General features: G+C 41.7%; 1 protein-coding gene across 2 annotated transcripts in view; it reads left to right on the top strand.

Annotated features, from left to right (window-relative positions):
- Window positions 1–82: 82 nt before the first annotated feature.
- Window positions 83–17500, top strand: part of LOC113816410 (tubulin alpha-1D chain) — a 17671-nt gene continuing 253 nt past the window's right edge. Inside the window, exons 1-9 of one of the 2 annotated variants that reach the window (XM_027368486.2) lie at window positions 83–218; window positions 9089–9311; window positions 9753–9917; window positions 11103–11239; window positions 13027–13226; window positions 14082–14256; window positions 14821–14973; window positions 15387–15550; window positions 16134–17500. The exon at window positions 16134–17500 is cut by the window's right edge and continues 253 nt beyond it. In XM_027368486.2, coding sequence (XP_027224287.1) covers window positions 216–218; window positions 9089–9311; window positions 9753–9917; window positions 11103–11239; window positions 13027–13226; window positions 14082–14256; window positions 14821–14973; window positions 15387–15550; window positions 16134–16272 — 1359 coding nt within the window. In that variant the 5' untranslated portion in view covers window positions 83–215 and the 3' untranslated portion in view covers window positions 16273–17500. Of the gene's footprint in view, window positions 219–9088; window positions 9312–9752; window positions 9918–11102; window positions 11240–13026; window positions 13230–14081; window positions 14257–14820; window positions 14974–15386; window positions 15551–16133 lie in introns of both variants that reach the window. The other variant, XM_070130750.1, reaches the window with a different exon arrangement.

Raw genomic sequence — 17500 nt, 5'->3', positions numbered from 1 at the left:
TCCCCCCTTCCCCCTCCCCCCTCCTTCCGACCCTCCGCGACCGCCGCCTCTTCGTCCGTCTGGTCACGTGACTCATCGCCGGCAGGTATATAAAGGGAGCGGCGCGGCTCTTTGCACCAGACACGAGTTGGAGAGCGTTCGGGAGGCCCCTTGTCCACCTCCTGTGAATCGTATCCTCTGTGTTGTGATCGACACCCTAGACTTTTCGAAGCAAAATGGTGAGTGATTAAGTGTATTTTTTGAGTTTAGGATCTTATTTATAGATTGGTTTATCTGTTCGTCCATTTTTCCATCGTCTACAAAAGCGATAGTCTTTCATTCTTATAGCATTATCTTCATTTTTTTGAAGGATGTCCTGGAATTTATCTAAATCGCCCCTCAAGTAGATTCACACCTTTAAGTATCGATCGACTTATACCTTATCTATTGACGAGTAGATACAGGAGAAAGGGGGAGGAAAATAAAAATGAAATCAGAGTAGCATACAAAAAGACAGAAAATCCCAAAATTGATTTATTTATCCGTTTAATTTTCGATAAATTGTGACCGGGAGAGACACGACGCAGCATCCACATCGACGCCAGAGTGCGCCTGTGCATGTATGTCTTTCCTTTGCTCTCTCTCTCTCGCTCTCTCTCTTCCTCTCTTCCTCTCTTCTCTCTTTCCCTCGTCTGTCTTCTGTCTTTTCCCTTCTCTCTTCTTTTTTCTGCCTTTTCTCTGTCTTTCTCTTTCCCTCGCTTTCTGCCTTTTCTCTGTCTTTCTCTTTCCCTCGCTCTCTCTCTCTTTCTCTCTCTCTCTCTCTCTTTCTCTCTCTCTCTATCTATCTATCTATCTATCTATCTGTCTGTCTATCTATCTATCTCTGTATCTATCTATCTATTCCTCTCTCATCCTCTCTTCTTTTTTCCCTCTTTTCTTTCTATGTCTTTTTAATTCTATATTCATCTCCCTTTGCTACTCTATATTTATTGATTCTCTCTCTCTCTCTCTCTCTCTCTCTCCTCTCTCTCTCTCTCTCTCTCTCTCTCTCTTTCTCTCTCTCTCTCTCTCTCTCTCTCTCTCTCTCTCTCTCTCTCTCTCTCTCTCTCTCTCTCCTACTAAGTTGCAAAATGTCTTCTACGAAAGTCTAACATCTTGGCCTTTTATCCAATTCTTCGTTTCTTTCATTTATTCTTCTCTTTTCCCCTTCTCTTTCTTCCCTTTCTTTATCCGCTCCTCTCTTTCTGCCTCTGTTCCATTTCCTCTGATTCTTCTTCTCTTTTTCCCTTGTAAGCAATATATTTCCTTCTCTCTCTCCTCTCTTTCTTTATTATTATCTTTTGTTTATCATTATCCATTATTCTTTCGTGTGTTTTTATCACTTATTATCTTATTCAACTTAATTATACTGTTGCTGTGTCTCTCGCATGAGTAGGTAATGACAGTGATGATAGTGTCATACACGTGAAAAGGTGTCATGTCTATTGTGTCATATATTCATCACACTGTCATATATTCCTTGCGGTGTCATATATTCATCCCTGTGTCATAGTTAACATAGTGCTATGCCCAGTGTCACATTCATAGTGTCATATACAGACACGTGTATCATACTCACCAAGATTCCATGTGTCGTGTCAAATCTAGTGTCACATTCGGTGTCATATTCATCCCCGTGTCAAATCTAGTGTCACATTCGGTGTCATATTCATCCCCGTGTCAAATCTAGTGTCACATTCGGTGTCATATTCATCCCCGTGTCAAATCTAGTGTCACATTCGGTGTCAAATCTAGTGTCACATTCGGTGTCATATTCAGCCCATTGCCAAAGCTAGTGTCACATTGATCCCCGTGTCAGATCTAGTGTCATGTTCATCCCCGTGTCAAATCCAGTGTCACATTCGTTGTCATATCCATCCCCGTGCCAAATCTAGTGTCATATTCATCCCCGTGTCAAATCCAGTGTCACATTCAGTGTCATATTCATCCCCGTGTCAAATCCAGTGTCACATTCGGTGTCATATTCAGTCCCGGTGTCACATGCGATCCAGTGCCACGCCCCAATTAGTGCCACGGCAGTGCCTTAAAGCAGCGACCACACCCATGTCCCTCGGGTGCCACGCCTACCGTATGTGCCACGCCTATGCGAAGGGGCGTGGCTTATCTGCTTTAATCTTCGTTACGTATCTCCTCTCGTTCGCTCTCTCGCGCTCGTTATTTTCCATTCTGTTTTCTTCTTTTTCTCTCTCTCTCTATCTCTCTTTCGCTCGCTTTCTAGGTCTTTCTGCTTTTTTTCGCTCTCTTTTTTTTTTCTTGTTTGCTCTTTCTCATGTTCTCTCTCTCGCTCTCGCTCTTTCTCTCTCTCTCTTTCCCTTTTTCTTTTTCTTTCTCTCTCTCTTTCTCTTTCTTTCTCACTCTCTCTCCCCCTCTCTCTCTCTCTCTCTCTCTCATCTCTCTCACTCACTCTCTCTCTCTCTCTCTCTCTCTCTCTCTCTCTCTCTCTCTCTCTCTATATATATATATATATATATATATATATATATATATATATATATCTACATATGTAGATATCTCTCTCTCTCTCTCTCTCTCTCTTTCTCTCAGCATATACAGTACTTAAAATATCAGACATGTATGCAGTATTTAGCGACGCACATACATGCAAGTGTATTTATGGTTGGTTTGCACGGATAGTATAGCACTGATATATATAGTATATCACTATCAATATGTATACGTTACGGTCCAAAGAGAGATGAAGAGGCACGTACATGTTCATACATAAGTGAATACATGCACACATACATACATACATATATATATATATATATATATATATATATATATATATATATATATATATATATATATATATATATATATATTTGTGTGTGTGTGTGTGTGTTTGTATGTATGTATGTTTATTCATATACATAACATACATAAAGAGAAAGAGAGAAAGTGAGAGAGAGAGAGAGAGAGAGAGAGCGCCAGCGAGAGCACAGAGGGAGGGGAGGGAGAGGGAGGGAAAGGGGGTGGGGGGGTGAAGGAATGAGTCAGAGCTGCAGGAAAATCAATGGCTGGATCCTGCCGGGTTTCCCCCACCCCTTCCTCCCCCCCTCCCCCCCTCCCCCCCCAACACGCCCTCCTCTTTCGGGCTACTCCTTCTCGCCTTTAAGAGCCCCCCGCCCTCCCCCCTCCCCCTCTTCTCCTCTTCTCCTTCTCCTCCTCTTCTCTTCCTGTTTCGTTTTTTTTCATTATTTGGTCTTTTTATCTTTTCTATCTTGATTTCTTTTCCTTTCTCCTTCCCTATCCTTTCTCTTCTTCCTTTCTCATTTTCTTCATTTTCTGTACACCCCCTTTCTCTTTCTCTCTCTCCTCCTCCTCCTCTTCCTCCTCTTCCTCCATTCCCTCCTCTCTTTTCTCCTCTTTTCCTCATTTCCTCCACACCCCCTTTCTCTTTTTTCTCTCTCTCCTCCTCCTCCTCTTCCTCCTCCTCTTCCTCCATTCCCTCTCCTCTTTTCTCCTCCTTTCCTCATTTCCTCCACATCCCCTTTATCCTTTTCTCTCTCCTCCTCCTCCTCTTCCTCCATTCCTTCTCTTCATCCTCTCTTATTTTTTCTTCATTTTCTCCACACCCCTTTTCTCTTATTTCTCTCCTCCTCCTCCTCTTCCTCCATTCCTTCTCTTCTTCCTCTCTCATTTTTTCTTCATTTTCTCCACACCCCTTTTCTCTTTTTTCTCTCCTCCTCCTCCTCTTCCTCCATTCCTTCTCCTCTTTTCCTCATTCCCCCTCTTCGCCATTAACAACTTTAACTCGACGGAAGGAAAGTCAGATGTTTATTAACCGACTTTGCGAAATTGAAGAAACTTTGCAAATTTCAAAATGGAATTAGTTAAGTATATTCGCACATGCATTTTTTTTTTTTTTTTTCACATTTCTCCGCAAATGTACACTTTCGTATCCACACACATACGTACATACACTCAGAGATACATATACAAATATACATATTTACACACACACATACACGCACACACACTCATAGACACATATACATATTCACACACACACACACACATATACACACACAAACTCTCTCACTCTCATTTTCACACACACACACACATACATACAAACACACGCACACGCGCACACACACACACACACACACACTCTCACTCTCATTTTCACACACACACACATACATACAAACACACACGCGCTCACACACACACACACACACAGACAAACACACACACACACACGCACACGCACATAATCTCTCCATTTAATCTTTCTTTCTTATCATATTGATGGTCACGTGACTTGGGTTATTAGGCCCTTCCTCTCCTTTATCAATTTCCTCTTATCTCCCCTATTCTTTTTTTTTATTATTTTCCCCTCGTCCCCTTTTCTTTTTTCTGTTTCCCTGTTTTTTTTTTTCTTTCTATATTTTTCGCTTTCTCTTTTCTTTATTTTACGTTTTGTACTTCTTCTGGTCTTCTTTTTTATGTATTATCTCTTATTCTTTCCCTCTCCATGTTTACTCCTGTGTTTCTTCTCTTTCCTTCGTTTTTCGCATTTTATTCTTCCATGTCTCTATATTTTTTCTTTTTTCACAATTCTAGTTTATCCATTCTTCCTCCTCCTCCCTTTATTTCAATTTCCTCATATTTTCCCCTCTTCCTTTGTTATTGGTTCTCCCTTTTTTCTTCCTTTGTTTTTCGTTCGTATTCTAATCTTCCTTTTTCTTTCAATTCCCTCTTCTCTTTTCCTCCCATTTATTGCCTTCTCGCCGTTTTTCCTCTCCCTCTCACCTTTCTTCCATTTTCGCTTTCTCTATATTTTCTACTTTCTCCATTCTTCTTCTCTCTGTTTTCCCTTGATTTCTTCATCCCCTCTCCTCTTCTTCTCCCTTTCGTCCATCTTTCCCTTTTCACTTCCTTCCTCCTCCCCTCCTCCCTCTGTTTCTCGTCTTTTCTCTCTCTCTCCCCATTCGCCAATCTCTCTCTTTCCCCTTCCTTCCTCCTCCCTTCCACCCCCCAATTTCTCGTCTCCTCTCTCTCTCTCTCTCTCCCCATTTATCCATCATCCCTATGCCCCACCCTTCCTCCTCCCCTCTTCTCTTCTTCCTCTCCCCTTTCGTCCATTTCCCCCTATTCCCCTTTCTCCCTCTTCCATTATGCAAACAGGTGTTAATGAGCCGCGACTGAACACCTGAGCCACATATGCTAATTTATGCAAATATTTCCCGCGCAAATGAAGTCTGTGACGTCATTGGTGTTGCCATTGCCTGGGGTTCATATATATTCGATAAAGATTCGATTTAATATTATTATTATTGTTATCATTATTATTATTATTATTATTGTTATTATTATTATTATTATTATTATTATTATTATTATTATTATTATTGTTATTATTATTATTATTATTATTATTATTATCATTATCATTATTGTTTTCATTTTTATTGAGAGTTGGATATTTAAAAGATAGTTTTTATTTTTTATATATGTCTGTAGTACGAATTAAATTAAATGAAAAATACTGATTGAAAGGAAAGAAATGAGAGAATTGCAATAATTACGGAGAAAGACTTTAGTAAAGACAAACAGAAAACGAAAAAAGACAAGAAATAAAAGAGAGAAAAGAATAAGATAAATACATAGAAAGACAGACAGAAGAGAAACGTGATTTTGACAAATAAATGGACGTATTTCCCCAATTTTAAATCACGAATAGGTGATTGGTTTTTCTTCATGCGATATTGAATGGCATGACAAGCAATCAAATATTGATTCAGATATAAATAGACGCTGTGCCATTGGTCCATGTGGCATATGAGTGAGATTCACACTCAAACGCATGCGCACTCACACATTCACTCAGTCACATTTACACTCACACACGCATACGCACACGCACACACACACACACTCACACACAGACACAGACACACACTCACATTTACACTCACACACACGCATACGCACACGCACATCTACACGCACACACACACACACACACACACACACACACACACACACTCACACACACACACACACACACACAAACACACAGAAATACACAGACACATACACACATACACTCACACACACACACACACACTCACACACACACTCACACACACACACACACACACACACACACACACACACACACACACACACACACACACACACACACACACACACACACACACACACACACTCACTCACTCACTCACTCCCTCCCTTACATGGTCACTCAGATACACTAACAGCACAGGCTACCAAGATAAGATCTATCATTCTCCACTCTAAAACAGTCCAATATCCTTCTATTGAACGCAGTCTAACAGTCTCCAGTCTAATACAGTCTAAAACATCGCACAGACCGTTACAAATTCGTACAGTACAGTCTATCAAATATATCGATTTTTTATTCAATTTTATTTATTTTGTTTTATTTTTTACTGTGCGACCATCTCGTAAAATCTCTTCAACACCAAGAAGCATCTATTTTATTTTATTTATTTATTTATCTATTTATCTATTTATTTTATCGTGCGACCATATCGTAAAATATCTTCAACACCACCAAGAAGCATCTATTTTATTTTATTTATTTATTTATCTATTTATTTTATCGTGCGACTATATCGTAAAATCTCTTCAACACCAAGAAGCATCTTTTTTATTTTATTCATTTATTTATCTATTTATTTATTTATTTTATCGTGCGACTATATCGTAAAATATCTTCAACACCAAGAAACATCTATTTTATTTTATCTATTTATTTATCTATTCATTTATTTATTTTATCGTGCGACCATATCCTAAAACCTCTTCAACACCAAGAAGCATCTATTTTATTTCTATTTATTTATTTATCTATTTATTTATTCATTTTATCGTGCGACCATATCGTAAAATATCTTCAACACCAAGAAACATCTATTTTATTTTATTTATATATTTATCTATTTATTTATTTATTTTATCGTGCGACCATATCGTAAAATATCTTCAACACCAAGAAACATTACAAAAGCCCGTATCCCACCGTTTAAAAAAAGGCGCGGTCCCAAACTCCGTACAGCGCCATCTATTTTTCAGATACCACACTATCCGCCAACCGCTGGAGCTCCCAGACTTTTGCTACGCTTTCCTATCTTTTGTATTTAGTCTTTGGCCTAAAAAGAGCCAGGCGCGCGACAGAAGGAAGACAGAAACGCCTAGAAACTGTTGCTACTACACAGTGTCGCCCTCTCTAGTGTCTCCGGACTGTCGCTCGATAAACACGCGATTGTCGACCGGTTTGTTAAAATTGTGCCAAGCGCGACCTAATAGATTTTCACTACACAGACATGCACATAGAAATAAATGCATATCTATCAGTCTAGACATGCATTTATACCGTACAGATAGAAAAATAAATGTATATATATTTGATAAAAAGATAGATATGCATTTATTTTTATATATGGGTCTGTTTATATGGATATTCGTTGGGTCGGGCCTGGCACAATTTTGACAAACAGGCCGCATATCTCGATTGTGTTGCATGCGACTATTTCACAGAATCTCTCTAGATATTTATCTTGGTGTGTATTTGTACTGTTAAATGGCATGGGATGACACACCTTTCCTGTCTTTCCTGCCCTACACGTTAATTAATCAGCGGCTTATAGATTATCATAACTGTTATTATCGTTATTGGTACTTTTATTATTTTACCATCATCATTGTTTATACTTTTATTATCATTCTCAACCATCATTATTTATGCTTTTATTATCATTCTACCATTATTCATATTTTTATTATCATTCTCTACCATCATTATTTACACGTTTATCATCATTCTCCATTATCATCATTATTATTGCTACCCCCGTTCCATTATCATTATTTATATTTTTATTATCATTCTCTACGATCATTATTCATATTTCTATTAACATTCTCTACCATCATTATTCATACTTTTATCATCATCCTCCATTATCATTATCATTATTGCAACCCCCGTTCCATTATCATTATCTATATTTTTATTATCATTCTCTACGATCATTATTCATATATCTATTAACATTCTCTACCATCATTATTCATACGTTTATCATTCTCCATTATCATCATCATTATTGCTACCCCCATTACAGTCCCCCCCCCCCTCATTATCATCATCATTATCATTATAATTATTGCAACCCCCATTACAGTCCCCCCCCCTCATCATCATCATCATTATCATTATCATTATTGCTACCCCCATTACAGCCCCCCCCCTCCTCCTCCCTCCCCAGCGCTATCATTATCATTATCATCATTATTATTGCTACCCCATTACAGTCCCCCCCTCCTCCTCCCTCCCCAGCGCTATCATTACCATTATCATCATCATTATTGCCACCCCCATTACAGTCCCCCCCCCCTCCTCCTCCTTCTCCAGCGCTATCATTACCATTATCATCATTATTATTGCTACCCCATTACAGTCCCCCCTCCTCCTCCCTCCCCAGCGCTATCATTACCATTATCATCATCATTATTGCCACCCCCATTACAGTCCCCCCCCCTCCTCCTCCTTCTCCAGCGCTATCATTACCATTATCATCATTATTATTGCTACCCCATTACAGTCCCCCCCTCCTCCTCCCTCCCCAGCGCTATCATTACCATTATCATCATCATTATTGCCACCCCCATTACAGTCCCCCCCCCCCTCCTCCTCCTTCTCCAGCGCTATCATTACCATTATCATCATTATTATTGCTACCCCATTACAGTCCCCCCCTCCTCCTCCCTCCCCAGCGCTATCATTACCATTATCATCATCATTATTGCAACCCCCATTACAGTCCCCCCCCCTCATTATCATCATCATTATCATTATCATCATTATTATTGCAACCCCCATTACAGTCCCCCCCCCTCCTCCTCCCTCCCCAGCGCTATCATTACCATTATCATCATTATTATTGCTACCCCATTACAGTCCCCCCCCTCATTATCATCATCATTACCATTATCATCATCATTATTGCAACCCCCATTACAGCCCCCCCCCCTCCTCCTCCCTCCCCAGCGCGAGTGCATCAGCATCCACGTGGGCCAGGCCGGCGTCCAGATCGGCAACGCCTGCTGGGAACTATACTGCCTCGAGCATGGCATCCAGCCCGACGGCCAGATGCCCTCCGACAAGACCGTGGGCAGCGGCGACGACTCCTTCAACACCTTCTTCAGCGAAACCGGGTCCGGGAAGCACGTGCCTAGGGCTGTCTTCGTCGACTTGGAGCCCTCGGTCATCGGTGGGTTGGGGAGGAGAAGAGCCGCTGTCTTGGGAATGTTGTGGCTTTTGTGTGTTTTTGTTGTTGTTGATATGGGCGTCTGTTTTTTTTTTTTTTTTTTTTTTTTTTTTTGCCTCGTTGTGGACAAACGGCAACGGATTTTACCATTTCAACATTACAACTACTGCTGCCATTATAACAACTAATTATAACGATGGTATTTAGTCCTTAAAGAGATCAAACGGCAACGGATTTTACCATTTCATCATTACAACTACTACTATCATTGTAGTTAATAATAATAATAATGGTATTAAGCCTTTGAAGAGATCAAACTTCCTAACCAAACCAAACCAAACCAAAAACCAAAACCACTTCAGAAGCCCCCCTCGCCCCCCTCTCGCCCCCTCCTCCTAACGCCCCCTTCCCCTAACTTGGCCCCCTCTCTTCCACCTTTTCCAGACGAGGTGCGAACGGGCACCTACCGCGCCCTCTTCCACCCCGAACAGCTGATCACAGGCAAAGAGGACGCAGCCAACAACTATGCCCGCGGTCACTATACCATTGGCAAGGAGATTGTCGATGTGGTACTCGAGAAGGTGCGAAAGTTGGCCGACCAGTGCACAGGTAAGAGGACGCGCGTTGTAGTGAATTATTTATTTTTCATTGGCGTTATTTTTTCTGTCTTTTATTCTCATTCATTGTGGTATAGTTCTTTGTCTTTCTTGGATCCTTTGTCTGTATGTGTGTATCTGTGCGTTTTCTTCCTTTCCTCTTTCTCTTCCTACTCTCTCTCTCTCTCCGGTCTTCTCTACCCCCCACCTCTCTCTCTCTCTCTCTCTCTGTTTCCTTCTAACCGTCTCTCCTCCTCCTTTCCTCTCTTTCTCTCTTTCCTTCTTTAACTCTCTCTCTTCATCCTTCCCTCTTTCCTTCCTCCCTCTCCTCTCACCTTCCTCTCTCCCCTCTCCCTCCTTCCTTCATACCATCCTCCCTCCCCTCCCCTCTCCCTTCTCCTTCCTTCCTTCTCCATATCTCTCTCTCTCTTCCTGTCCCTTCCCTCCCACCATCTCGAATCCAGCACGCCCTGAAATCCTGTAACCCAATTCGCCAAGAAGGACAGCAATCCCAAGCTGGTTTTGCTAATGGCCCGTGAACACAAGGGGCCTCTTCCACTCATCAACCGACCCTCGCATTTATTCCGTCGCCCTGTGCAATTTTCCGCAATTAAGCCTCTTGTCGATCCACTTCCGCCGTTGCAATTTCTTAGGGTAAAATTCGATTCCCCGTTTACTCATGAGTCACTGCTCGACTCATGACTCATGACTCGTGAATTCGGGACACTCCTGTGAGTCATCGAGAATCACCCTTTTAAAAAAACTCGTTATTTTAACTTCTAATTTGTGAGCCATACCTGCTGATTGCTGACTTATACATCTCTCTCACACCTGTGCATTTGGACTCTCCCTCTCTTTCTTTCATTCTTTTTCTCTCGTTTTCTTTGTCTCTGTCTCTCTTTTTTCTTGCTCTCTCTCTCTCTCTCTCTCTCTCTCTCTCTCTCTCTCTCTCTCTCTCTCTCTCTCTCTCTCTCTCTCTCTCTCTCTGTCTCTCTTAATCTTTCTTCCTCTCTCTCTCTCGTTTTTCTTCTCCTTCTCATTCTCCCTACCTCCTCTCCTCCCTCTTTGTCCATCTCTCTATCTATCTAACTACTCCTATCTATTTATCTCCCACTCCTACATCCTTCCATCCCCCCCCCCTCCCTCACCCACTCACGCCCATCCTCCCGCCCACTCACGCCCATCCTCCCGCCCACAGGTCTCCAAGGCTTCCTGATCTTCCACTCGTTCGGCGGTGGCACTGGCTCCGGCTTCACCTCCCTGCTCATGGAGAGGCTCTCGGTCGACTACGGCAAGAAGAGCAAGCTGGAGTTCGCCATCTACCCCGCGCCTCAGGTACGGTTTGAAACACGGGGGTTGGGTGGGGAGGAGCGAGGAGGGAGGGAGGGAGGGAAGGAGGGAAGGGTGGGAGGGAAGGAGCGAGGGAGGGAGGGAAGGAGGGAAGGGAGAGAGGGAGGGAGGGAGGGAGGGAGGGGAGGTGAAGGAGGGAGGGAAGGATGGGGTTGGGTTAGATGGAAGGGAAGGAGAGAGGGAGGGAGGGGAGGGGAGGGAAAGGTGGGAGGGAGGAAGGAAGAAGGAAGGGTTAGGGTGGGGTTGGGTGGAGAGAAGGAGGGAGAGAGGAAAGGAGGAAGATGGGATGGCGGGACGGAGGGAGGGAGGGAGGGAGGGAGGAGAATGTCAGAAGGATGGAGTGAAGAGGGTATTGAACGTAGGTCGAGGTCCAGGTGTAGGAAGTGGAGTATCGAAAGGGTTCAGAATAATAGGATAAACGATAAGTGTAATGATAACGATAAATACCACTACCGGAACTACCATCAACAGCAGTTATACCAAAACAATAATTACAAGTAAAAAAAAAAAAAAACATTTCTCAGTATTGACACTATCATAACTATTTTCTCTAAGTACAAAATCTTTCTTTAAAATTTGGGTCTAGAAACAGATGTAAAAAAATACTAATAATAAAAAAAAAGAAATAATAATAATAATAATAATAGACCAGATTAATTCAGGAAAATGAAGGTTAGACGAACACGCCAAAGTTCATTTTTAGGTCACGTAATCAATATAATTTTCTTATTTTAGCCTGAGATATGTATTTAACTTTTGGGTTTCGAATTCACTCCGAAGGCGGGGTGGGGGAAAGTCTTGAAGCTAAAAATGGAATGAAATCAATTACATTACTTCTTTAATTTGCCGTAAATATTCTCGAGATTTTTAAATTCGTGTGTTGTTTGTCACCTTTTTCGTTCGGATTAAAATTTCTCACTCTGTCTCTCTCTCCCTTATTTGATTTATTTTCTCTCCCTCACTTTTTTTTTATCTATCTCTGCCTCTTTCCCTTTCTTTTCGAACTATTTCTGGCTCTTTCCCTTTCTTTTCGTCCTATATTTGCCTCTCTCCCTTTCTTTTCGGCTTATCTCTGCCTCTCTCCCTCTCTTTTCGATCTATTTTTGTCTCTTTCCCTTTCTTTTCGAACTATTTCTGTCTCTCTCCCTTTCTTTTCGGCTTATCTCTGCCTCTCTCCCTCTCTTTTCGATCTATTTCTGTCTCTTTCCCTTTCTTTTCGAACTATTTCTGGCTCTTTCCCTCTCTTTTCGATCTATTTCTGTCTCTCCCTTTCTTTTCGAACTATTTTTGGCTCTTTCCCTCTCTTTTCGACCTATATTTGCCTCTCTCCCTCATTTCATTTCTTTTTCCTCTCTCCCTCCCTTATCGACCAATTTCCTTGCCTCTCTCCCTCACTGATGGATCATACTTTCTCCCTCTTTCACTTGATTCATCTTTCTCTCTTTCCCTCAATTATCGTCCAGTCTCTTCTACCTCTCTCCATCACTTGATTTATTTTGCCCTCTCCCGTATTTTATTTATTTTCGCTTCCCCGTACTTTATTTATTTTCCCTCTCGTATTTTATTTATTTTCCCTCTCCCTTACTTTATTTATTTTCCCTCTCCCTTACTTTATTTATTTCCCCTCTCCCGTACTTTATTTATTTTCCCTCTCCCGTACTTTATCTATTTTCCCTCTCCCTTCATTTATTTTTTTGTCTCTCCCTTTTCATCCAACACCTCTTCCTCTCTCCCAAACTTGACTAATCCTTCTCTCTCTCTCCCTTGACCAGGTCGCCACCGCCGTCGTGGAGCCCTACAACTCCATCCTGACAACCCACACCACCCTGGAGCACTCTGACTGCGCCTTCATGGTCGACAACGAAGCCATCTACGACATCTGCCGCAGGAACCTGGACATCGAACGTCCCACTTACACTAACCTGAACCGACTGATTGGTCAGATCGTGTCGTCAATTACCGCTTCTCTCAGGTGGCGAGTCTGGTCGGAATGTTCCGTTTTCTATCTCCTATCTTCCCGTTTTCTGTTTTATTCGTGTAGTGTGTCTCCGTTTTCTGTTCTTCGTGTATAGTATCGACGTTTTCTTTTCTACGTGTACTGTCTCTCCGTTTTCTGTTTCGATTTTTATTAGTTTGTTCATATATGTGTTTATTTAGTTCCGTGTCCTTGCTCTTTTTTCCTTCTTATTTTCTTTTAAGTCTATGTATTTGACTTCTTTATTCTTTCTATTCCTTCCCTTTATGTTTCTCTTCTTATTTCCCTTTCTGTGTTTCGTAATTTCGCGCTTTTCTACTTTTAATTTGCTAAAAAATGATCGTATAGCTGGGATCTCAATGAATAAGTCAGAATTAGAGATTGCCTTTTTTATTTTTAAGTTCGTTTGGCTCAGTAGCAAAACAGATAATTATTATTTAAAAGAATTCCTTACTGAGGACTCCCGTTTTTTTAAGGCAAAAAGACCAACAATAAATTATAGATTGCAAATCACTCACTCACACACAGTTACACACACGAACACACATACACGCGACAGACAGACACACACACACACACACACACACACACACACACACACACACACACACACACACACACACACACACACACACACACACACACACACACACACAGTTACACACACAGTTACACACACAGTTACACACACAGTTACACACACACACACACACACACACACACACACACACACACACACACACACACACACACACACACACACACACACACACTCCCACAACACAACACACACGCACACTCATAGACTACCCCACGACTTCCCCGCTTCTTACATGCCCGCCCCTCACGCAGGTTCGACGGCGCCCTGAACGTGGACCTGACGGAGTTCCAGACCAACCTGGTGCCCTACCCCAGGATCCACTTCCCCCTGGTCACCTACGCCCCCGTCATCTCTGCTGAAAAGGCTTACCACGAGCAGCTTTCCGTCGCCGAGATCACCAACGCCTGCTTCGAGCCTGCTAATCAGGTGGGGGAGGGGTGGAGAGGGTGTTGGAGGGTGTTGGAGGGATGGAGAGTGGGGGAGAAGGGGGGGAGAGGGGGGAGGAGGGGTGAAGAGGGTGTTGGACGGATGGAGAGTGGGGAGGGGTGGAGAGTGGGGGGAGGGGTGAAGAGGGTATTGGAGGGATGGAGAGTGGGGGGAGGGGTGAAGAGGGGGGAGGGGTGAAGAGGGTGTGGGAGGGGTTGGGATGGGAGGGGGAGGGGTAAGGTGTGAGAAGGGGAGGAGAGAGGGATGGAGGGAGTGACGGATGGTTAAGCTAAGTTCACACTAGTCTTCTCTGTTCTGGGATCCCTAAACAGCCTCGCCGAAGTCTGGTCTGCTGACTACTTACAATCTGTAGATAACTTGACTTCGGCGAGAAAATACTTCATATCATCAAATTAACCTTTCCATAGATGAAAAAAAAAACACTTCTTTCTTACCTACTAATTCCTTTACCTATTTGGTCTTCAACAAAACTTCCTTCTCCTGACCAAAAGAGAAAGAAAATAGAAAACCACAACAAAAACATTAATTCCTTCTCCCTCCCAGATGGTGAAATGCGACCCACGCCACGGCAAGTACATGGCCTGCTGTCTCCTGTACCGAGGTGATGTTGTACCCAAGGACGTGAACGCTGCCATTGCCGCCATTAAGACCAAGAGGACCATCCAGTTTGTGGACTGGTGCCCTACAGGATTCAAGGTATGCGGTGTTGGTTATGTTAGTTTTCTTGGTTATTCTAGTGATTATAGTTTCTTTTTATATCGGGAGGAAGGTGGTTATGTTTGTATCTAGTGACAATAATATATCAGTGAAATGTATTCCTAAAGAATTACTGATACTGCAATGAAATGTATATCTAATTAATAATTAACATTATTATCAATATATATAAATATATTAGTTAGGGCTCTACTCTCTACAGGCTACGTTTTCTTTGGTAACTCACGACATTATCAGGGGATACTGCTTTATATTATCCAAGACTTTTCTCCCGTGCTTCAAAACCTCACCACTGCCTCCCACCAAGAACCAAATAACCCCAACAAGAGAGCATACCCATTCAGTCCCAACTCCCCCATACTCCATCATTCTAATTTATCCTCCTTTTCCAGGTGGGCATTAACTACCAGCCTCCTACAGTGGTGCCCGGCGGTGACCTCGCTAAAGTAGCTCGCGCAGTCTGCATGCTGTCCAACACCACCGCCATCGCTGAGGCCTGGGCACGTCTCGACCACAAGTTCGACCTTATGTATGCCAAGAGGGCTTTCGTTCACTGGTGAGTGTGGGGATGCGTTTTACTTAAATTTTGATATTGACTGATTGATTATTTAAGATTATATGCAATAGCTGAGGTCCTTTGTGGCGAATGCCTTGTGGGATTAAAGTGTTTGAAAATCTAACAATAATTAATGTGTCTTGTTCGTAAAAATAGATAATAATAAGTAAAGTGTTAAAAACCAAATCATGGATATTATGCTTTAAAGATATAAAAAAGATACATAAATATTATTAAAAAGTTAAATTAATAGGTTAAGGAAAAGAAATAAAGGAAAGGAATAGGAGAATAAAGAAAGATAAAAACGTAAAAACGATAAAGTAGACTCAGATAAATCACGCTTCTCAAACCAACCAATCCTAAGAACTAATCTCACTCAGAGACACTCTTCACAATCATTATAATAACTAAAAAAAAAAAAAAAAAAGAGAGAAAGAAAAAAAATCGTAGACATAATTTTTTTTTCAAACCACCTCTTCTTTAAAAAAAAAAAGAGAAAGGAAAAAAAATCTTTGACACCACCTTTTTTTTTTTCAAACCAACCCTTCTTAAACCGGTATCTCCCCCCCCCTCCCCCCTCCAGGTACGTGGGTGAGGGCATGGAGGAGGGCGAGTTCTCCGAGGCCCGCGAGGACTTGGCCGCCCTCGAGAAGGACTACGAAGAGGTCGGCCTCGACTCCGCTGAGGGCGAGGGCGAAGAGGAAGAAGGCCAGGAGTATTAAAAATAAGAAATCAAAAACAAAACAAAGCAAACTAAAAAACCCAAAAAATAAGCATAAAAGAAGATCAACAATAAATGAACAAAAAAATAATAAAATAAATAAACGATAATAGCAAAAAAGACAAAGCGACTCCACCTCCTCCTCCAAAAGTCAAGTCGGCTCTCGAGGGCGTTCTTGAGGCTACTACTACAGCTGGCGTTGAGGGACCGCCCAGGATGCTGATCAACTTGCGCCACCCGGTGAAAATAACGCGACAGGAGACCTTCTTTCCTACTTGGGACTGTTATTATTTTCACGACGAAGAATCAGAAGAATTAAAGACGAGAAGAGTTAAAGAAAAAAAAATGATAATCGAAACGAAGAAATCTGAAGACCAGAACAACAAAAAAAGAAAATATCAAGCCAACACTACAGACTTACGAGAGAATTCTGTGACGTCACTTCCATAACAGCGAAGACAAGCGGCAAAATTAACTCCGTAGAGACCGCTGGCTCCTTCTTTTTTATTTTTCTCTTAACCCGAACGCCGAAGAAGAATTTTCGAAGGCAGCTGGAAGGTCGATGGGAGTGCTCTTACCTTCCCTCAAGTGACGTCTTAGAATTACAAACAAAAAAGGACGCACGTTTAATCAATTCACTTTTTTTTTTCTTCAAAATCTCCCGACATCTGACTAGACGTTATTTTACACTCTGCCTATCTCATAATAGCCTAATAATATCCGCATATAATTACGTCGAAGAGATTGTTGTCAAATTTGCATTAGATTGCTTGGATAAATTCCCATTCTCCTTCCCTCTCACGTGGTCGTATTAGGGAGTACTGATGCAAAAGATAATTTCTCGTGTTTTTCTATTAAAAGCAAATATATAAGAATATATATCCCAAAGCATTTACTTAGCTAAAAAGATTAAATAACCGCATTATACGTGTCCTATCTAATATCTATTCCAAAAGGCATATTTATTACATACATGCTCCTTAGGATTTTGAGACTCCAGACGCGCCATCTTTGAAAACAACAACATAGTGCCAAATTTTACCCGAAAGTATTTACCATTAACCCCAGACACTGAAAATAACCGCCAAGAAATCGTCTATTGATGTAAAACAAGATACGAAACGAAAGTGAGAACCAAATATACGTAATGGAAAAGTGCCAAAGAATGATAGACCAAAAAATATACATCCGAGCAAGTGCCAAAAAAAAAAACAGACCGAACAATGAAT

The sequence above is a fragment of the Penaeus vannamei genome, chromosome 15 (genome assembly GCF_042767895.1).
Source record: "Penaeus vannamei isolate JL-2024 chromosome 15, ASM4276789v1, whole genome shotgun sequence".
In the NCBI taxonomy this organism is placed as follows: domain Eukaryota; kingdom Metazoa; phylum Arthropoda; class Malacostraca; order Decapoda; family Penaeidae; genus Penaeus; species Penaeus vannamei.
Note: the sequence above shows the minus strand (reverse complement) of the source record. Positions and strands in the feature narration are given on the sequence as shown.